The sequence below is a fragment of the Mesoplodon bidens genome (genome assembly GCF_964165515.1).
Source record: "Mesoplodon bidens genome assembly, chromosome: 19".
Lineage (NCBI taxonomy): Eukaryota > Metazoa > Chordata > Mammalia > Artiodactyla > Ziphiidae > Mesoplodon > Mesoplodon bidens.
Window position 1 is genome coordinate 50041023 of NC_138179.1, and position 22659 is coordinate 50063681.

The following is a 22659-nucleotide window of genomic DNA, read 5'->3' on the forward strand; positions in this document are numbered from 1 at the left end:
AGTCTTTGAAAGTTTGCTTGGCCTCTAGCCAAGACAACTTTTACCAGCCCAGTCCCACATTCTGTTTCATGATATTTCTGAGCTACTTTATGCTCCCTGAAATCACCAAGCTCTCTCCTTTTAGGGGTCCTGACGTCTGCAGTTACCTCTGCTTAGAATGTAGCCACTCTTTCCCTGCTTGTCTTCCAGATCTCAGCTTTTCCCACTTCTTCCAGGAAGCTTTTCCTAACAGTGCCTGGCAGTCATTTATGAGAACCTATAATCATAATGTTATATAAAAGGTGGAGTGGCAGTTACGTATGACTTGTTATGGGGTAGACGTGAAAGTTCTCTGGAAAAACCCAAGTATGAGGGAGCAGTATGTTTATTTCTATTACAATGATTGTACTAATATGGGCCCAACTTTAGGAAGTTGATGTCTCTTGCAAGGCAAGGAAACACTTTTGAAATTCGTTCAGGTTAAGTAGTGCCAGGACTGGCCCTTTGCCTCCCTCTCTTTGCCTGTCGTTACTCATACATGAGGCTCTAGAATTTCTTTAGTGGAAGGGTAGGTGGGTTAGGGATGGCAACTGGTGATGGTAGGGCTTGAAAATGCATCTGCATCGTACTTACATGTTAAGAAAACTGTTTCGTATATTAGATAGTCATTAACGGGGGGCCCCAAACGCCTGCCCCAAGGCTCCCTTTGTCAATACCATTGCTCCTCATTCTGGCTCTTTGCCCGGTTTTCTAGAGGAGAGGGCAAGATGGGAGATGGGGAAGCATCTTGAGTTCCAACAGTGATGGGTGATCACGGAGGAACTACCATTTATTAAGGATCTACTACATGCCATGCATTTGTACACATTATCTCATTATCTCCCGCTCCTCCTAACTACTCTGTGAGGTATTATCTAATATAGCATAGCAGTAAATAGCACCGTCTTTGGAAACAGGTAGACCGGATCCTTGCTAGTTGTGCGACCCTGGACAAAGTTTAGTCTAAGACTTAGTTTCTTCCTCTGTAAAATGAGGATACTGATTCCTACATCGAAGGGTTGCCGGATGCTCAACAGTGATAATACAGAAGGAATAAAGAAAAGAATCAGGCTTAGTAATTTGCTCAAGGTCATATAACTCAGTGGAATTCCGATTCCGTTTTAGTTAACTCTACAGCCAATGTTCTTTCCACTACCACTTTGTAGTTAGGTGTAACCGTTTTGAGCAAGTTTAGTTAAGTCTTCTGGGCCTCGGATTCCTCATTTGTAAAATATAGAGTTCATTCATCAAACCCTTGTGTCAAGGTGTGCACGTAATGGAGACTGCAGTTCCCTCCTCCCTCCCCTTTTCATTCCACGTAGGTCATTTATCCTTAACTTCTAAAATGGACCTTGCAAGCCTGTTACAAACCGGGCGCAGCCGCACAAACGTAATTATTCACATTCCTCTTTATTTCCTCTTTTCTCCTCATCCACCTAGGCTCCCGCCCCACCCAGTCCAGGCCACGCCCTAGCGCGTGACGTCAGCACGCCCCGTGCGTCGCGGCGCGGCGCTCACTGGGGGCCCGGCTTTCGCCCGCTGCTGCCGCCGCCGCCGCCGGCCGCGGCTGCTCTCCCAAGATGGCGGCTCCTCCGGGCGAGTACTTCAGCGTTGGGAGCCAGGTGTCGTGCCGGACGTGCCAGGAGCAGCGGCTGCAGGGCGAGGTGGTAGCCTTCGACTACCAGTCCAAGATGCTGGCTTTAAGTATCCTTCCCTGCGCGGAGCCCGAGGCCGGGCCGGCGTGTATGTGCGGCGGTGGGGGGGCGGGGGACGACGGCGGTGGCTGGGGCCCTCTCCGGGCCTAGGGGCGACCGGCTACCGCGGCGCCCGGAGCGCATGCGCACGGCCCTGAGCTCCCCTCCCCCTCTCGCGGGTCCCTCGGTCCGCCTTGGGGACCCTTGTCTCCCACCCCTTGTGGGAGCTGGGCCCCGAACGAGGGTGAGTGGGTGGAGGGGGGCTTGACACGCTGATGGCTTTTCGGGGGGAACGCTAGGAGAGGGGACACAGTAATCCGGAGAGGGGTGGCCGTGGGAGGGGGCTGGTGATTGGAGCTCGGATGGGAGGGGGACGGGTGAAATCATGTGGGGAGACGGTGTGTAGAGTAAGGAACTGCTAGTGAGTGGGACAAGGGTATGGAGTTCAGGAGGGGTTGTCCACTGATGGGATTTGGTCCAAGAAAGGGCGGTGGGGTGGTGGCCAAATGGGCCTCGCCTGTTTGGGGGGAGAGTAACTGCAGGACAGAGTTTGTAGCAGAACTGGGGATAGGGGCTTGTTTTGCTGGTGCTTGTGTATGCGTGGTGCCGCTGGGGGCAGGGAGTGCTGAATTTTCGGCTTCTCAGTGATTTGGAAGTTGCTGTTTTGGGGATGTTTGTATTGGAAACCTGGTCTAGAGAGAGGACCACGTTTTTCAGGGGCTTATCTATGGATGTGTGGGTTACAGGTGAAAGAGTAAACTGTCTTCTCTTGTCAGCCCAGCACATGGAGTCCTGACTTCTCCATAGCAGTAGCCTTCCCTTTTGAATGTGTCAGTGTTTAACAGAATGGAAAAGGTGGTCTCTTTCTTTGGGGTGGAAGTGATTTCTGAATTACTCCAGGAAACTCAGTCATGGAAACAGAATACTACCTGGTTGTAATACATGTGCCACCCCTTCCCCTTTTATTTGAGCCACAGGTGGGTTTATTTGGATTTTTTTTTTTTAAGAGTAATCTCTTATGGCACCTTTCAAAAGGAAATTTCTTACTGAGTCTGCTGCTGCCTTTGGCAAGTATTTTAATTCATTTAACTACTGGTTGTGGATTTGTAGCTTAGGAAGATGTCCTTTGAAACTAATTACAGCAAGGACAGTTGCGTTTTTTTTTTAATTTTTGTTTTTTTGAACACAAGACTTCATACCTGGACCAAGTAAGACCTTTTACAGTAGTGGTTTAGTTGGAAGGGTTTCGGAATGAAGAATTACTGCACCCTTATTTGACAAACAGTATGCTTTTGAGAAATGGTTGGAGAATGAGTGAGTGCGTGCGTGAATGAATGAATGAATGAATGGGTTAGCTCGCTGGGTCACCTTGAGTGAGCTTCCTTTCCAGTGTTGTAGTTTTCTCCTGTGCAAAATGGGAAATCTCAAATCTGAAAAAGAGAACAGAGTACTGTTCGGATATAGGGAGTATTATTCTACCAAGAACAGAAAGTACTTGCTCTTCAGTGTGGTTCATTACGTTCAAGACCAACGGTATGCATAGCGGCATTAAAACTGTATTAAGCCTCTTCACAAAACCGGTAAAGAGAAGGTGACAGAAACACTGTTGAGGCTTCCAATTTTGGATTGTGTGTGGCTTTGAAAAGCTTGAGATCTTTTGGTTATGGGGTTGTGCGGCAGGAAAGTGACAGGCAGAGATTTCCTGAGGAGAGGTGTGGTTCTTGTGAGGCTCCCTCTCTTGCTTGAGGCACACCTTTTACACAAGCCTTGGGTGAATTGTGTTTTCCATGCCCCTTTGGGATGTGTCCGTTCTCTGCTTGCCCCTATTTTCCTTAACTTTATTTTTTCACCAGAATGTCCCTCTTCCAGTGGAAAGCCCAACCACGCAGACATCTTGCTCATAAACTTACAGTATGTTTCAGAAGTGGAAATAATTAATGACCGAACAGAAACCCCTCCTCCCCTAGCTTCACTCAATGTTAGTAAGGTAAGGACTTGAGGGCAGTTCTGGTTCTCCAAAATGATGGGAAATTTGAGTCTCATTGACTCTTGGTGGTACATACATTGTCCATTGTTTGTTTTTCATTTTTTTTCAGTGATTTACAATTGCTTGTTTTGATATATTTTTTAAAAAATATATCAGTTTAACTTTTCTCTTTATTCCTGGTTATCTTCAGAAGATTTTAAGAAATGTCTTAATGCCCAAATAGAGAAATAGAGTTGAGAGCTGGCTTTTGTCCTTTGTGAAAGAGGGCTTCCCCGCCCCCCTGCATCCTGCAGTCCATGTGTGAACTTCCAGTGCTGGGAGGGTTGGGTAGGGGCGTTGCTTCTGAACCTCCTGAAATTGTGTATGTGTGCACATGAGAATATATGTTTCCTGGGTGAAGATTTGGGATATGTTTTTAGATTCTCAGAGGGGTTAATGACCTACAAAAATTTGAAAACCACTGCCTTAGAGCTTTGTTTTTGTCTTTATGTTTGAATTTCGAGGTCTAACAAAATTAGAGTTTTAGGATATTTTAATCTTGGATGTACAAATTGGTCTCTGGGAACCCTCAAATAACTTTCCTGATTCTTTAGTTCTGTTAGCCAGAGTTCATGTTGATCAATAATAGTAATACCCCAAGCCCTGTTGTAGCCTTTGCTGTCCCCTGTACTTGGAACACCCTTTCAGAATGACTGGAGTCGTATCCATCAGGACTCAGTTTAATGGCACCTCTTTCAAGAGGTCTTCTCTGATCACTCAGACTAAAGTGATTTGCCCCCATTATTCTCTCTTACAGTACCTTAGCCTTCAGAGATAAGGTGACATATCATTTATAGTCCAGTCTGGGACATTTTCGAGAGTAAAGGGGGGGGGTGGCGCTTTTGTTTTACACGGAGACAAGTATAGATGGGTGTGTCCTGGGCAAATTGCGACTTAAGGTTACCCTCTTCATAGCTTTTTTGTAACTATAATTGTATATCATTTGTTTACTTTTCTATCTAACCAAAATTCGTTTTGTGGGGATCGGAACTATACCTGTTTTGTTCATCACTGAATATACAGAGCCTTGCACAGAGTAGGTGCTTCGTAAGTACTTGTTGAATGAATAAGTTAGGCCTTCAGTTTTCATAACCGTTGCCTTTCCTTAAGTCTCTTGAATTAGTGTGGTGGAAGTTTTTTTCCCTGTATAAGAGTATTGTAATAATGTATATTCTCTTGCCTCTCCTGGGAATGTAGTGTGTTTGCTACAATTCAGCAAAGCAGGGAGGCACTCAGGCAGCTGAAACAAAGGAGAGTGACTGAGGCTGGCAGAACGCAGTTACCTCAGATCTGGAGCTCCCTTCTTTCTAGATTCCAGGGAAGTGCCACACTTTTTTTTTTTACTGGTGTCTGAGGGCAGATTCAGAAGGGTCTTGGGTTTCATATTAAAGGCTGTTGCGTACAGAATGTCCCATTCTTAGACTTATAGATTTTTGGAACACTGACTCAGTCCTCCTATTAAAGTATAGGTCGTCTTTGGATGATCTTCTGTTAGCAGAAGAGATTATTTATTTTATTTTTGGCTGTGTTGGGTCTTTGTTGCTGCGTGCACGCTTTCTCTAGTTGTGGTGAATGGGGGCTACTCTTCATTGCGGTGCGCGGGCTTCTTGTCGCGGTGGCTTCTCTTGTTGCGGGGCACGGGCCCTAGGCGCACGGCTTCAGTAATTGTGGCACGCGGGCTCAGTAGTTGTGGCTCACAGGCTCTAGAGCGCAGGCTCAGTAGTTGTGGCGTGCGGGTTCTAGAGGGCAGGCTCAGTAGTTGTGGAGCACGGGCTTAGTGGCTCCGCGGCATGTGGGATCTTCCCGGACCAGGGCTTGAACCCGTGTGCCCTGCATTGGCAGGCGGATTCTTAACCACTGTCCCACCAGGGCAGTCCCCAGAGGAGATTTTAAAAGTTCCAAATAAAATAGTTTATGCCTGGTATGTTGAGGGTGAAAAGGGCTCTAAGTTATCCTTTAGTGTTTGTAGGGTATGAGAAGTTTGTCAACAACCTTTAGTGAGTAGTCGAGGAAAAGTTATCTGAAAGAGGGATGATTTTCTCAAATTTAAAAGATACAGGATTCTGCTCTTATGACCACCAAGTGCCACCATTTATCTGAGAGGGGCTGGAGTGGTGTGGGTGGGACTGTTAAGTGGGAGATGTTGAGAAGCAATTCTTTTCTTACATTTGACTTCAAGTACAAATGGTTCTTGGTTATTAGTTTGCAGATTATCTTTGCCTTTAGGGTTTTGCTTTGTGCTGGTCAGTTGTCTACTAGCATTATTGTAAACTAGTTGTTTACCCACTCTTTCAAGAAAGCAGCCAGAAGTAATAGGTTGTGGAATACCAGAAATCTTTACTTTTCTTACTTTGTGGCCTGCTTGCCAAGTCTTGAAAAAGGAGTCAGAAACTGAAGACTAAAATTAGGTTGGAGGGCTATCTTTGGGTTTCATTTATTCATTCTTCATTCGTAGAGTTGTTTATGAATAAGCTATATTGGTTTTCCCTTGAAACCAACCTTTGAGGATGCTTTGTGATTCTTCCTGAGGGCTCTTACTGTTACTGAAAACAGCTAATCTGGGCAACTACACGTTGCTTGAATGACATGAAAAGTTCTTCTCATTTAAGAGCATGAGCTTGAGTTTTTTTTTTTAGGATGGAGGATTGTTTAAGCGTTTTAGAAGGGAACTAAAGTGCCTTGAAATCCCTGGAAGAAAACTGTTGATACTTGCAGTCTAGGGAGCACTACCTGTGTACTCCACTTGCAGTGGAAGATAACATCACATGATGGCTCATCTTGCTGACATAGTAAGTGCTTTGTTTAATTAAACCTGTTGATATAAACCGGATATTTACTCCGTCCGACCCAGCAGGAAATGGAATAGAAGGCCTTTTAAAGGAAATATTTAATTCCAGCCCCACTAGAGATGGTATGAAGTAGCAGTTCTTGGAGATGAGCTTGTTTTGCTTTTGGTTGGCACTTTCACTGCAGGCTAAGATGTCCTGTGTCTGTCCACAGCAGTGAGATGTAAGAGGAAGCTTGGGAGAGGACAGTGGGGTGGCAGAAGGTGGAAGTTTTGAATGTCATTTTATCTTCTCCACAGTAACATTGTACCCTGTAAAACTGTTTCCAATTTCCTGACTGTAAAAGTACAGAAGCACACCAGAGCCAGTCATAAGTGAGGTTCAGGTTATTCACCACGTGGCTTATTAGTTTTCTGTCACGAGGAAGGTTTAAATATTGCATGAGGATGAGAGCCCAGGGTCTGCATGGTAGGGTGAAGTAAAGTGTTTCTTGACAAGTTCCTTCGAATTGACTCCACATTTTGTTCTCTGGGGATAAAGATTGCCCGTGAGTTAGCAGTGCTCTCAGATGACTTGGGACATGGCAGTGTTAACAGAGTTCTCTTCTATGTAGCATTTATCAAACATTTACTGAAAATTATTTTGTGCAAGGCATTGTGGTAAGCTCTGTTGGGGACCATACCTTACATTTTTCTAGGGCTTTACAGTTTACAAAGAGCTTTGACACATCTCGGTTCATTCTCCAAACGATGCTTTGTGATCTTTAGAGTGTATTCTTTTCCTTTTAGTTTAAGAGATGGGAAGATAGGCTTATCAGTTTAAGTGACTTGTTCTAGGTTATATGGCAAGTAGTGTGGGAACTAATACTTTTACATGCCACCCTCTGAACTAGTGATCCGGTAGACATCTCATTTAATCCTAACAATAGTTCTTATGGTGGGCGTACCATCACCATCTTACAGAAGAGTAAACTGAGTCTCAGAGAGGATGAGTCACTAGCTTAAGGTCATTCAACTAGTAAGTGATAGAGCTGGGATTTGAACTCAGGTCTGATGTTTTGATGGCAAAGTCCCATGTTTTTTCTGCTTCTGTGTGCTTACCCAAGGAACTTATAGAGTAGGTTGGTGACATGAAATGAGCATGCAGATATCTATAATCCTAAGTAATATTTCTGAGTAAAGAGAAACATCTGTGTTGTGTGGTCAGGAGCAGAATGGTCTAGTAGAAAGAACATTGGGGGCTTCCCTGGTGGCGCAGTGGTTGAGAGTCCGCCTGCCGATGCAGGGGACACGGGTTCGTGCCCCGGTCTGGGAGGATCCCACATGCCACGGAGCGGCTGGGCCCGTGAGCCGTGGCCGCTGAGCCTGCGCGTCCGGAGCCTGTGCTCCGCAACGGGAGAGGCCACAACAGCGAGAGGCCCGCGTACCGCAAAAAAAAAAAAAAAAAGAACATTGGAACCAAGTGGATTAGTCTTTAAAGTCACTTCTCTGCCTCTTAACCTTGCTGAGCATCAGCTTTCTCACCGTAGAGATGGGGTCATGTTAGTACCTATCTCATAGAGTTGTTTGGAGGATTAGGTCCAGTTGACCAGAGTTGGCAGATGTTAGTCCTATTCTCCCGCATTAGCTATGTGCAGCCAACTGATGTTCCTTGAATTATGGTGTAGGAGCAGGACGGGGGCAGAGGGACAGTATGACAAAGGGAAGCGGCCAAGAACATTGGCACTGTTCCTGTGTCAGTCTTTCCTGATACTGGATCTGACGTTCACTGAGATATCAGAACTTGCCAACTCAGGACTGGGGAAAATCAAAATTATATTGGATACCTCTTGTTGTGACCAGAGTCAACGTGAATTTCCAGGGCAGTGTTATCAAGTGGCATAATTAAGTGCACAGTTGCCCGAGTACTGGAGGTCAGTGTGAGCAGGCTTTCAGCTCCTGAGACTCTTAGGGACAAACTCACTGAGGCAGCCAAGGCAAGTGTTACGTATTCATTTGTTTGGATAAATGCCTCCAGTGCATCGAATGACATGTAAGCCTTCTTTTCACTTTGCTGACTTGGAGCAGACTTTCTGGAGGAGATGCTCGCATGTTGTGCAGGAGGCAGGAAAAGGGACAAAGCATGGAAAAGTGAACTCCACAGATGAGGCATCTACCTCCCTTACCAAACCACTGACTGATTGATCAGGCTGTTTTGAGTATTTATTACCCATTTGTACCTTACTAACCAGCAGTGAGTGATTAACTAGAAGAAGAACCAGGAAGAAGAGATTCAAAGAGCTTTTCGTCAGCACCTGGTAATGAAGAATGAGTGCTGCCTTTGGATAAAAATGATACTTGGGAGATTGGTCTGGGAGTGGAAGGGCCTGGGAAGGCTGAGAAAATGGAAGAGTCACAAAGTTCACTTTTGAAAGGAACTGACGTCATTGCTTACCTTTAGGTATGACGTCACACAGGGAAGAACTGACTTGGTTTTTGTTTTGATTTCTGACCAGCTTGAAAGCTAAGATTTAGCATAACCTTATGGCTTTCAGTTGATGTGAGGGATAATCCTCAAGTATGAGTAAATTCCTGGGGTCGTTGGTAGCTACTGCACTGTGGCCTGTGTTCATGGACCTATCCTGTTAGCTGAGACCTTGACCATATCTTGACCCTAATGTGTTGAGGTATGGAGTTATCACCAAGTAGAATCAGATGACTTGGCCACCCTATGTTTAGGTATGTATATATGAGTAAAAGGTAGAATGTGTTCATATTATGAAAGTGGAAGGGAAGTAACTTGTCTAGGGAAGGCAAGACTTTTTTGTCAGATAAAATTTTTTCTGGCTTCTAGAAGCTACGTGTAACGTACTGGCTCACTTGATTAGAATATGTTGTCAAGGCCACAGTCCCAGGTTAGAGTCCACCAGTAAGTTTTGCACCTGACTCTGAGCAGACAGCTTCCTCACAGAAGTGCCATGAAGATGCAAGTGTGGGCTGAAGAGGAAGAACCCATCATTGCTGAGCAACAGGGACACAGTAAGTAGGGAGTGGTGTGAGATGAAGTCAGAGGGGTAGAGTGATTGACTGCCATTTAAAAAATCACTAACCTTTGAAAGAGGTCACATTTGGTGGCATTCAAACATTGGGGTCAACCTGATAACCATAGTAGGGGGTGCAGCGTTCCAGGCTAGGGCTCATGACTCACTTCAGGCTATAGTGCCTGGCAGCCAGCTGACTTGGTGGAGCCCTCCTCAGGTCAAGAGTTTGGTTCTGAAGGGGGCTTTCCTGACATCACAAGGGTGTGGGGAGAATCGTCTACATGAAAAGACAGATTGCTCGGCCCACGTGACTGGCAGAGATGTGCCATAGGTGTGTTGTTGCAGCCACCTCTGCATTCTATCTCTTTCACACAGAGACGATTCAAAATAAGCACTTTACTGATAGCTCAGTGGTAGTATCTCTTACAGTGTTAAGAAAGGGGCATTCTAACTGGTTTAATTTTCCTGGCAGAGATCAGGCTTGGGGGGAAGAAAAAAACAAGTGGTGCAGTCAAGTTCTAGCATTGGAATTTAAGGCTAGCTTAGATAAATACCAGAAACTACCCTGGAGAGTGAAGCAAATTGTACATGAACTAGAAAGTTAAAGGATCTATATACCATGCCAAAAGCTAACAGTATAGTGTGGTAGAATGTGGGAAGTTTGAAGAACTGGGTTCTTTTCACAGCTGGGCTGCTAATGAATTGTTATATGACTGTGTGTTAGCCACTTAACCATTGGGAACTGTTCTGTGAATCTCTAATAGTCAAGGTTTCTTTTCCTTTGATCTGACTTCCCTCTCTCCCCCTCCCTTCCTGGTGCTGGGAATGTCAGGATGATTAAGATAGTGCTTTTGCCCTCAAAAATCTCATGTTTGGGAGTGGTGAGAGACAGCAGAATTTAACTTTTTGAAGGGGGGCAGCAAACCTTTTCTGTAAAGGGCCCAATAGTAAATATTTTAGGCTTTGTGGCTATACATTCTCTGTCACAACTATCAACTTTGCCTTTGCCGCAAAAGCAGCCGTGGGTGATACGTAAACAAATGGCCATGGTCGTTCCAATAAAACTTAACTAAAACAGGTGGTTGTCTGAATTTGGCCCACAGGCTGTAGTTTGCCAATCCTTGGCTTAGAGTAATGAACATTTTAGGAAAGCCTTCTCAGATGTAACAGTGGAGTAGGGTCTTGAAGAATAAATCACGATTGATTAGGTAAAGGGAGGGAAGTTAAATGGAATCAAGCTGATTTGGATTGATTTCAGTTTGTCCATCTTTGCAATTTAAAAACTTTTGCTGTTCTGTCAGTGAGCTAAACTGGTGGCAGTTCTTAGAAATGAGGGAAGGGACTAGTTAAGTGCCAGTGTTGGTGTTAGATGTATATCGTACTGAACTCCAATAACAACCCTTTAGGATGGGCCCCCATGAATGGACTAATAAGGCTCAAGAGAGGTTATGCATCTTGCTCAGATTCATGCAGCTAGTGAGTGGTAGGTAAGGGTTTGATCTGGAACCTCTTTTGTTTGGGGTGGGGGGGCAAGGGGTGGCTTTTCTTTCTTTCTTTTCTTTTTCTGCCCTCTTCAGAGCCCAGGGAACGACAGCACGTGGTTCTTTCACTATCTCTGAATAAAATCAACTCTTTGTTCTATAAGCAAATCCCCATTTTGGCACATAAAGTGCATTTTCCAACTTACTATTCCAGTTATATTTTGGAAGTTATTCTGTTAAGGATTTATAGCCTCTCTAGCAGCTCTTACAGAAAGCAGAAGAGAGAGAGAGAGCCCTGAGCTCATTGGCTAAAGGAAGGTTGGATTATATGAATTTTTTTGAAATAACCCACAAGCCACCTTCTCTGTGCTAATAATAATGATGTTATTATAATAATAATGTTAACAGCTAATATTTGTACAGTGCTTTACAACTCACCTAGTGCTTTCACCCATGTTATCTCCCTCAATCCTTACGGCCATGTGTGAGATGGCTAATTTGAGCGTGTACTCTCACAGATAGGTTGCTGAGGTCAAATTTCAGTTTATATCTGCGCCAGGTTTTTTTCCTGGCAGAGTCCTGCGGAGGTTCCACAGCAGTGCTGGTGTCAGGGTCTTGGGACTAGGAAGTTACCCTGTTGGTGTCCAGGAGGTTTAGCTGTCTTTTGTAGCTATGAATAGTGTTTGTTGACATAATTACAAACCACTAAGAAAAACTATTGACTTTGCTGGCAACTAGTTTTTGTTCTAAGCCAGGTGAAGTATAAAACTTTGCTTATAGCCTGTACTGACTGACTTGAGGCTGGCCTGTATTGTATGACAGCAATATGCTGGTCAGAGCCTGGCGACTGAGGTGGCACTGTGGCCCCTGGGTTTGCAAGGGTGTTTTTCCTTTTTTTTTTTTTAAACATCTTTATTGGAGTTTAATTGCTGCATGGTGTTTTTCATCAGAGCTCAACGCTGTCAATGCACCTTAACTTTCTAGTGCAGAAGACTTGCTTGACTTACGTTCTCTAGTCTTGGCACATCAGAAAATGATGGGTTCAGGGAATAGCCATTATTATTGGCCTGAAATGCTTTCTCACACAGGATCTGTTTTCTTAAAAGCATTCCTATGAATTACCGTCAACCAAAGAAATAAAGGATGTCCTTGAGGTTTAGGGTGAGACTGGGACCCTTTTCAGAAAACAGAGGCCCTTCACTAAAAGGCAGACAATTGTGTTCTGTACAGAGGACATTGATGGAAATGTCAGAATTCACTGATAAAAAGAGAAGATGGCAGCTGAGGCTTAAAATGTTTTCTCTTTTATAAAACATTTTCTTTTACATTCAAATTTATAAGTGTATTTTCAACATTTCTCTTAGGTGGAACTATTTGAGTATAGTGCAGAGTTCAGAATGCAAGCTCTGGAGTCAGACTGTCTGGGTTCAAATCCAGACTCTCCCACTTGTGACTTGGTAAACTTGGGCAAGTCCATCTGTTAAGTTGGAGTAATTTTAGTCCCTATTTCACAGAATTGTTGGGAAGATTAAACGTTTAATACATGTAAAGCATGTTGTTCCGTGCATTGCGTGGAGTAATTTCTCACTCAACAAATTAGCTCTTAGGATTTTAATGTTCACTGCCAGGCCTCTTGGACTCTACTGTTCCCCTGTTTGATTCAATGTTTTGGTTCATTTTATGTATTCTGGGACATGACTTCAAGTAGGGTTCTCTATTTGAGTTCCCAGCTATTTGAGGTTGTAAAGAACAGTATTTTATTAGAAAGTTTCAGACAGGAGCTTTCAGCCAGGGAGCAGGAAGACTTGGGGATATTGATAGTTGGAAGAAATATATATATATATATATATATATATATTAAAATAACTTTATTTAATGAATCTCATATTGATGAATATTTGGGTTATTTAGGGGTTTTCATATTATTCATCTATCTCAGGTTACTTTTTAAAAAATTTATTTATATTATGTATTTATCTTTGGCTGCGTTGGGTACTCGCTGCTGTGCACGGGTTTTCTCTAGTTGCAGCGAGCGGGGACCACTCCTCGTTGCTGTGCGTGGGCTTCTCAGTGCAGTGGCTTCGCTTGTTGTGGAGCATGGGCTCTAGGCATGCGGGTTCAGTAGTTGTGGCTCACAGGCTCTAGAGCACAGGCTCAGTAGTTGTGACGCACGGGCTTAGTGGCTCCGCAGCATGTGGGATCTTCCCGGACCAGGGCTCGAACCCATGTCCCCTGCATTGGCAGGCGAATTCTTAACCACTGCGCCACCAGGGAAGCCCCAGAAGAAATATTTCTGAGCCTGCTTGTTGCTAGCCAAGAATGAGGGCTTTCCAGGAGTGCGCCCCAGAATTGAAACAGCAGGAGCAAGCGTGGGCCCTTAAGATGACAGTGGTTCTTGGCTGCTTTGGTCTGCCATCCCTCAGCCTCCATCAGGACTTGCAGGCAGCACTGCCAGTTCTGGGCAGCAGCTGCAGTGCTTCCTAACCCCTCTGTGAGGGCAGCTGGTTGGAAGGCCTGAATACAGAGGGAGGACAAACCAAGAGTGGCTCAGTGGCGTCAGTAGGTCACATCCAGCAGGTTCCTCTCTGGACTTTGCTTCCCTTGTTGGATCAGCTGTCACAGCCTGTTAAATACTTGCAGTAGGAATCCCTCTGGATTCCTCACAGCACCTGTGCTTTCCTGGTCTGGGTATGTGGAAATAAGATGGCCCAGCTGGTTACCAAGTAACAAGATGAGGTTATAACAAGATGCTTGGATTATGTTGTTGTGGCTGCTTCCTCTTCTCCATGTCACTGAGTGCAGGAGAGATGTGTTGTCGCTGTTCACTGATTCACTCACTCGAGGGTTACCCAGCAGCAGGCATGACTAGAGCCTTTTAATATTGATATGCTCTGGAGTCAAGTTCATGCACTTTTCTTTGTTGCCCACATCAAGATGCTATATATAAAATGGCCAAGAGAGGAAGAACTGGTTAGTAGACAAGGAATGAATGTTTTCACTGGGAATTGTGCAAAATAAAAGGAGAGGTAGATAAATGCAGGTTGTCTTGTGCAGTTATTTCGATTAGGTCACATGTACATTAGTAACATGTATTTGTAGGTTTGTGCTTCTCCGTTTGCCTGAACCCAGTGTATTCTTAAAGTTGGTGCCTGTAACATTCTTTATGATTCTAACCAGTTAGTGCTTCAGTTTTAATTGGGAGAGAGGCCAGCAGTTAGCATGCTTGCATTGAAAATGAATGTAGTATGGTGATAGTTACTGAATTTAAAAACTGCAGTCCTGATGACCCTCCGAAGCCTAAAAGGCACACCCTACACCTTCTCTATTGGGGACAGCTTTTATTGGTTCTCTCTGGCCATTTGACAGTAACCATAAACTTATTAACTTGGAGTAACTGGACCATTTATAGATATGCATTAGTTTACAAAAATATGATGTGGGGAAATGTAGAGCTACAGCTAACTTGAGGGTAGAGTGATAGTCACTTGCTTTACAAAAGGAGGCTTGTCCACATTTGTCACGGGTTTTCAGGAACATGTGTGAAAAGAACAGGGTAATCTCCCTTCCCTTCTCACCCCAATTTTGAGAAGAAACATTTCTAGATTCTTTTTGTGAAGGTAATCTTCCTCATGCCTAATTGATGCAGTTCTCTGTGGGAGAAATTTACCCCATTTATTCAGCTTCTTAGTGAAAGCAGATCTCTGTAGCTGAATATTAGGTTTAAGCATTTTCAGATAGCCATGAAAATACAGTTCATAAACTGGCAGCTGGAGGCTTCAGGGTTTGCTGTGAATCCAAATCCCCAAAGCAATTGCAGGTACAGGTAGAGTAGTTGAGGATATTGGGGCAAATTGAAATAGTCAGCTTACACTGATTTCCGCTGACTTTTCCAAGGCTCTCCCTTGTATCATTTAGCATTTGGGATCAGTCTGCACTGTGGGTTGAGATGGAGAGTCATCTAGTCCATTCTGCTTTGCTTTCAGACCCTTTAGAAGAGATTGTACAACGGGTATCTGGCGGAGGTCTGGGGGGGTGGGTGGGAGTGGCTAGGGCGTATTTTGAAATCATTGTTCTATAACCATTGTGTTGATTTGACTCAGGCTGTCTAAACAAATCACTTGTGGCTGAGATTTATATCCATTTTACTCTGCCTCTGGCAAAAATTCAAAAGTGGTTCTTCTTCCAGCCTTCCTGCCCCTCCCCAACCCCAGCTTAATTTGTCAGTTCCATTCTTAAATATTCTGCATGGATGCCTGCTTTTCTTGAGCCAACTCTTGTCTTCCTGAATGGGTGCTGTTACTATCTAGGCAACACAAGCTTTACAGAAGCAGCTTTGTCTGACGCAACATTGGGAGATGTTTTTGGTCTTCAGGGATAAATGTTTTTAAAAAGACCTCAAAGTGAGACCCTTCTGCCTGCTCATGGGGTAAGCATCTGCCTGACCACTAGCCACTTCTCAGGAGCTCTGCAGGAGCTTGGTTAATCCAAGGGAGCTCTGCTTCCCTCCAGTTTTCCTTTCTTTCCTTGGAGACTTCAGATTTTCTTCAGGATTGTTTGGAAAGTGAGACTCAAGGAAACTCCTTGTTACTAGGGTTTTCTTGGTGACCAAGTAAGCTTTGCTTGTTGCTACTTAAAATACACCCCTAGCAGTTCTCGTTCCATAGAAACTGAGTGCTTTCAAGCCACGAGGCTTCCTTGCTGCAGTTGGAATTGCCAGTGCTCAGGGGAATGCTCTCAGCCCTGTGCACTTCCTTCTCTGTAAAGTTGTAACCTGGTGGGGCCAGAATGGCAGGACCTGGCTTGATAGATCATTTATTTACTGCTGCTGTATTTGTCTCTCTCCATGTCCTGGGGACCAAGTGAAAAGGGAGCTCTGGCTTTAAATCACTGCAGAGCTTTGGCCTTTCTTCCCCCTTTTACCTAGGGAGTCCGAAGCAACAGCATGGATGAGCTGCGCTCTTACCCCCTCCTCCCTCAGACAGTCTTTGAAACTCAGAGGCAGTTGAGACTCCTCAGTTACCCTAACCTGATTGAAGGCCTCCTCTTCTCTTCTTCATAGTCAAACCCACACTTAATAAAGTGCTTCATTTTCCCAACAATTAGACACTTTGCTTATTTTTCCCCCTGGAGAACTATGTTTGGCTTATGGTTTGAAAGGTCACTGTTAAAGCAGAATATGAATGAATGTTTAAGAATTCCAAGCATCTAGGTACTTTGGGAATGTGCTGGAGGTATGACCTCTCTTTGCATTTAAGGAGCTGGCATTTGGGGACAGGTTGGGTGTTCTCATGTGTATGTTTGTGCGTATGTCTTTAGTATGCTGCAGCATCAGTATACTAAGTATATGTTCTTGTTCATGGATCTGAAAATCTCCAAGTCATTGGTTTGACTTTCAGATGCATTATCTGCCTCTCGTGTAAACCATCAGTGTATTTGTTTTGTCTTCCACTCGAATTTGTACTTCTGTAGTCTAGCAACCAATAGTGTGGGGTGGGGACCACAAATGTATTAGAGGGGATAGACAGGATACCCACCCCTGCTGGGAGCGATTTACTAGATTTGAGTAGACCTACTAGATTTTACTACAATTCTTGATCAGTTTATGGTTGTTCCACTAGAGGGCAGTTAAGGAACAGACACGCGGTAGAATGCAGACCATTCCTTTTTTTAAAGAGCATGGTAGCTATAGCCCTAGTCGAAGGTGGACAGTATACATGGTTAGGTTTCTTGGAGTCCTGGCTCCCCATGTGAGTACAGATAATGGTACTATAATGGTTGTCAAGTCTTTAGAACTTCAAATCCTGGTCTTTGAAGGTGTGGTAGACATTTATTTCTAAACCTGAGGCTCTAGCGCAGTAGCTGATAAAAATTCTTAATTCTTTCCTTTCGTAGAAATGTATGCATTACCTTTTATCTCTGACCACCACTTCCCATCAGGTAGGCCCCCTCCGCCCCCCAGTCATACTCTATAACCTTGCCCTGCTCTATTTTCTTCCTTGCACTTAGCCCTGTCTGAAGTTATCTTGTTTGTTTTTGTTTATAGTCGGTCTCCCCTGCCCCCTTCTGTGCTGTATCTCTAGCTTAGTACAGTGAATGTCTGGCACATGGTAGGCATTCAGTAAGTACTGGAAGGAACGGATGTTTGCCAGGAATAGCAGTAACTGTTGAGGTATATTGTGTGTGTTTTTGTTTGTTTCACTTTTGGTCTCTGAAAAAACTGAATCTACCCAAACCAGTCTTTTCCAGCATCTTTTCCTCAACTTAGGTCCTGAAGGAAGGATAAAGGTGAATGCTTTTCTGAGTCTCTTTCCTTTCCCCCACCCTAGCTTGCCAGCAAAGCACGGACAGAGAAGGAGGAGAAGCTGAGCCAGGCCTATGCAATCAGCGCTGGTGTCTCCCTAGAGGGCCAGCAGCTCTTCCAGACCATACACAAGACGTGAGTTGGGGGGAGCATAGGGGTCCCTTGCCCCGGGGGTGATGCTGCCTGGCTGTGCTGTCTGGTGGCTGATTTGGGGGTAGTTATGTTTATGAATGTCACAAGGGGAGCTGGGTAGTGTGTTGGCAGTACCTCGGCTTCCAGGGATGCGGTGCTTGTTGCCTTTCTATATGGTAGAATGGTGTAATCTCCAACAAGTTGTCTGCGCTGGGCTTCAATTTCTTCATCTGTAGAACTTAGTTTTGGATTAGAGTATCCCCAAGGGTCCCTTCCAGACCCAGTGTTCCATAATTTAGAACTAGTGATTTCTTTCTCTTTTATTATTTTGATCTTGTACCTTTCTCTAAAAGCTGACGCAGTCTTATTAAGGGAAAGTTATACCTGCCTCCCTCTTCCCAATTATATATTGGGGTGAACATAGGGAGTTAGGGAGAGCAGAAGGCCACCTTATTACCACCTCATAAAGGACATTTTGTCACAGCAGAAGTCATTTGACTCTCCACTAGCTTCCCTAGCTGCTGAAAAACTGAAACATTTGACACTCCCCCTTCCTCCTGCTGCCTTCTGTTACCCTATTTAACCACCTGAGTCTGGTGCACAGATGGTAGCTGGCATCAGAGCTGTTTGAGGCCATGGTGTGAGTATCTAAGCATTTACAGGTATGTGAAGGAACTCTCATGGCAGTGGCAGCTGCCCTAGGTTCCAAGTGTGAACTGGGATGGATTTTCCCGGCCTGGCAAGTTACCCAGCTGTCTGATCATTGAGAAGGGCCAGTGTGAGGAGCAGCTATCCTTTCGGGGGGTGGGAAGCAGAGTACGGATTGCACTAAGGTGGGGAGTTCGTTCTGCCTTTTTAAAGGTACCATTTCCCCCTAGGCCAAAGGTTGGCAAACTACAGCCCGTGGGCCAGATCTACTCATTTGTTTATGTATCATCTGTGACTGCTTTTGAGGTACAGCAGCAGAGTAGTTGTGACAGAGATTGTATGGCCTGCAAAGCCAGAAATACTTGCTGTCCGACCCTTTATAGAAAAAATTTTGCCAACCCCTGCCCTAGGCTGCTGTTTGAATCGAATCTAGTGGCCCGAGCCTAGCTGTTTATTTGTAAGTCAAAATTAGTTTGGACTTCTGAGGCTGCCACCAAGTTTTCTGTGGTTTTTCAGGTCCCTAATGCTTCAGAGTAACTCTTCTGGACCATCCTTGGAATAAGTGTGCATTGGTTTCATTGCTTTTCCTAGCCAGTGGTGCCCAGGAAATGTTTCTTGGCTACTTCTCCCTATGGGCTGATGGCAACCAGTTATTGGCTGAGTGGTGAGCTAGGAACTTGGGGTTAGCTTTCCGGAGTTATTTATTCATCAGGCAGGAGGTGTGGGATGCCCCGCAAGAGGTAACTTTCACCTGCTCTCTTCTCCTTCCAGCATTAAAGACTGTAAATGGCAAGAAAAAAACATCGTAGTCATGGAAGAAGTTGTTATTACACCCCCATATCAAGTGGAAAACTGTAAAGGCAAAGAGGGGAGTGCACTGAGCCATGTACGCAAAATAGTAAGTAAAGGAGCCGTGAAACCTTAGGGAGAGGATGATTCCTCAGCCTTCTCCCCTCCAGCCTCAGGGCAAGACATGACGCCACAGTCCCTGCCCCTTTTGACACAGCCAGCCTGCGAGCAGCCCTGCCTGATCACCCTGCCTCCCTGCACCATGGTGTTCTGCAGCCATGGCTTGGACACTTGCGGGGTGTGGAACCACTGGGCAGTGCAGAATAAAGCGAGTGGTCAACCCCATGTCCTTTGCAGTGTGGCTTTTTGGAAATTATCCAGACCATTCCATGATACTGTGTCTGAACCCAGGCAGGGTTCTTCTCGGGAAGGGCTGGTTGGTGTACATCAGTGGCTGTTGGAGTCTGTGACCCTTCGTGTGTCATCTGACTTTCTAGATTGAGTTGCAGCATTTGTAAAAACAAACTGAGCATTGAGAGACCAACATTGTGGATGTAAAAAGTTTTAAGACTGTAATTCCCCACCAGCTTTTCATTCTGCACTTGTGTAAGGAGGGGAGAGGGAGTTTGGGTCATAATAATCTCCCTTCATACTCTACTTTATAGATTCCCCTTCTGTTAGACAGTCTTAGCTGAAGCTGCAAAAAAATGTGGCTGAAATAAGAGGACCCCCCAGCTATCTTGTTGGGAAGGCCAACAGACAGCAAGCGCAAAGGTGCTGAATAGTCCACGAGCTAGACAGCCAGGACGGGCTGTTGACGTCTAGAGTGAACTGTTTGGGAGGCCTTGTGTGCCCATCTCTTTTTCTGATCTAGGCTGACTGGTCTCTTTCAGGTTGAAAAACATTTTAGAGACGTGGAAAGCCAAAAGATACTGCAGCGTTCACAAGCCCAGCAACCACAGAAGGAGGCTGCCCTGTCATCCTGAGTCCACACATACAGAGGACTCTTCCAGCATCCAGCCAAGGAGGCGATGGTGGTGGCTTCAGCGGAGGCAGGCCGGGGGAGGGAAGGGATTCTATATTTCCTGTTGGCTCTTGTCAACAAAGGGTCAGCATTTCCAAATCTTAGACTTGAACAAACAAAACACCCAACAGAAAAGAACAAGAGAATAATTTAAAAGTTGAATCATTACTTGACTAACAGACTTCGGTCCACCATGTCCTTTTCACAGCCCCCCTTCTGGAACAGTCACCTTGTTAATTTTATTTTTGAAAATTCCTTTCCTGCTCTGCCCTTTCACCTCTGACTTTCCTTTCCCAGTCTGTCTCTGCCATTCTGTTTTTATAAGTGGCTACACTTGCCTTCTGAGTGATTGAAAGAAACTTTTACATCTTCTCTTCCAAAATAAAAGTAACAAGCTGACTGTGATACTTAAGTTGAGACTAGAGCAGAACACAGAGGTCTCACTTTAAATTTTTCTTTTTTTTTTTTAATTTTGTTTTTCTTTTTTTGCACAGGGCATGGCTTGAATTAGTTTTATTTTTCTTAACTTTAAATATATATATGAAAATATATATTAAAATGTTCTCTAAGTATTTTCTGCTTCTTGCAGGTCTCTTTTTACTAGATCATGGCCGCTCTTCCCACCTCATCCCTCTGAAAATAAAAGTCTATTGTCCTCCCCACCACCCATAGCCAGGCAACTAACTTGACTTAGTTCACAGCAAGAATCTCCTGCAGCACTTTGTAGAGCCAGTGTATGCAGATGGGATCTGGCTTTGAGGGTTCCTGGTAGCTTTTCAGTCTTTAACTGTATGTGTACCAGTCTCACATTCGGCAAAAACCTCAGGATTCTCCCTCTGCCTTTGTCTTACTTCACGGTACTAGAAGAACTTCCTCACCACTCTCCTGTCTCCTAGATGGGAGCGTCCACTGCCCTTTCTCCTGTGCCCTCTGCAGGAAGAACTATTTTGCACGGCACATCTCAGCTCCTTCTCGAAGGATGGTTTTCTTTCATGAGAAACCTGGAGTCTGCCTGTTCCGACCTCTCTTTAAGTCTGTATCCAGAGCCACTAGCCCAGGAGAAAGCTTGGGTGACCTATCATTTCTCTTCTGCCAACCTCCTGCTCTTATGCCCTTCCCTACCCCCCCCCCCCCTTAAGTTTTACAAGCTTATGACAGTTTGTATGTGCTCAGCCGATGGGCAGAAAACCTGGGAAGAATTTCTGGACTTTAGCCCACCGGTTTGTCTGGTTTGACTAACCTGCTGAGAGTTAAACTGGCACCCATTGCCTCTGTTGCCTGCAAGGCAGTCCAGTGGGTAGAGTGTGCCACCATCTGAATATCAGGCACCGTGGCGTGGGAGGTGGGTGATGCTCATGTGACTGGCTAGAGCTTTGGGGGTGGGGTGGGGGTTAACTACTATTGCTTTGGCCATGATCTCTTTCCCCTTCCTTTTTTTTTTAATTAAATAAATGGATCAAAATTAAATAATTCAAGCCCTGCCTTCAAAATGGAATTTTTTTTTTTTTTTTTAGTATTGTTTAGCAAAAACAATAAAACCCAAATTTTTTTAACCATCACTCCTGTCTCGGGTTTGTGCGTGCTTTAGAGGCCCCAGAGGGAGGGGTCTGAGGATGTGTGTGTTTGGTTTAAGCTTTCCCTTTAAACTCTCTGCTTCCTGCTCTTTACCCTCTCTCCTCCTACCCCTGAGAACTCATCCAGAAAACAGTGCCAGGTATTATAAGCTAAGAAGGGGATCCAGGGTTGGGAGCTGCATGTAGGTGGAGTAGAGGAAATAAAGGGGGTGGGTACGTACATGAGGCCGTTTGTTACAGGACGGTTGGGAGGAAAAATGAGAGAAGACTGAGAAGTCTACTTTCATATTACCTGCCACTGGCCAGAACTTGATTTAAAGTACCCAAGCCTTTGGTTTAGTCCGCATGGCAATGTAGACTTCTGCAGAAGATAAAAGAGGGAGAAGAGAGGCGCCCTCGCAAGGTCTAGAAAACCTGAGAGATGCAATTAAAGAAGTGAACGTGTTTAATGGGAAATGGCAATCCTTGAAGGAAGCTCTGTGTCACGTGTCCCACGTCATCACTTTCTCCCCGTTGGTCTCTAGGTCTGTGAATGGGAGACTGGGTACCAACTGTTTCTGGTAGGAAGCACTTTTGACTCTTTGGTTTTAGTTCATGAAATGATGTGGGGGAACTTTGAGCAATTCAAGAGGTGGAGTTAGTATGGTGGGAAAGACATGCAGTGTGGAAGGGAGAACAAAGGCTTTGGAGACAAAAATAGTTGGCTTCACATTCTCACGTTTCCAGTTCCTCGCTTTGTGACTACGGATATGTCATTTTATTTGTCCAAGCTTTAGTGTCCCCACCTGTACACATGAAACTAATGCTCGTCTCCTAGAACTGACGTGAAGGGTTAAATAAGATATTTGAAATGCTTAATACTTAGAAGGTACTCTGTAATTGTTAGTATACATGTTAGCTTGGTCCTGGGGTTGTTAAATCTGGAGATGGGATTGAATTAGCTGGTGTTCAGAAGCTCCAGCTTTGTTTTAGAAGTCTTTGTTCAGATGCCATTTTAAGTGAGGCCAATATGTAAAACATTTGGGCAGAGACGGGGGGCCTCGGAGCCCTGCCCTCTCAGTCTCTTACAGATCTCATCCCTACCTCTTCCCTGAAGTCTCTGAGAAGTTTCTTTGATAATCATTTGAAAACCACTCATTTTACAGAAGGTGAGTGGGTTCCACCAGG

The 22659-nt window shown here is 44.8% G+C and overlaps 1 protein-coding gene across 1 annotated transcript; it reads left to right on the forward strand.

Moving 5' to 3' along the window:
- Window positions 1–1534: 1534 nt before the first annotated feature.
- LSM12 (LSM12 homolog) lies at window positions 1535–21948 on the forward strand. The gene is made up of 5 exons (XM_081219489.1): window positions 1535–1722; window positions 3566–3699; window positions 17351–17460; window positions 18877–19003; window positions 19788–21948. Exons 1-5 carry the CDS (start codon window positions 1599–1601, stop codon window positions 19878–19880), a joined length of 588 nt encoding a protein of 195 aa, XP_081075615.1. The 5' UTR covers window positions 1535–1598; the 3' UTR covers window positions 19881–21948.
- The last annotated feature ends 711 nt before the right edge of the window (window positions 21949–22659 follow it).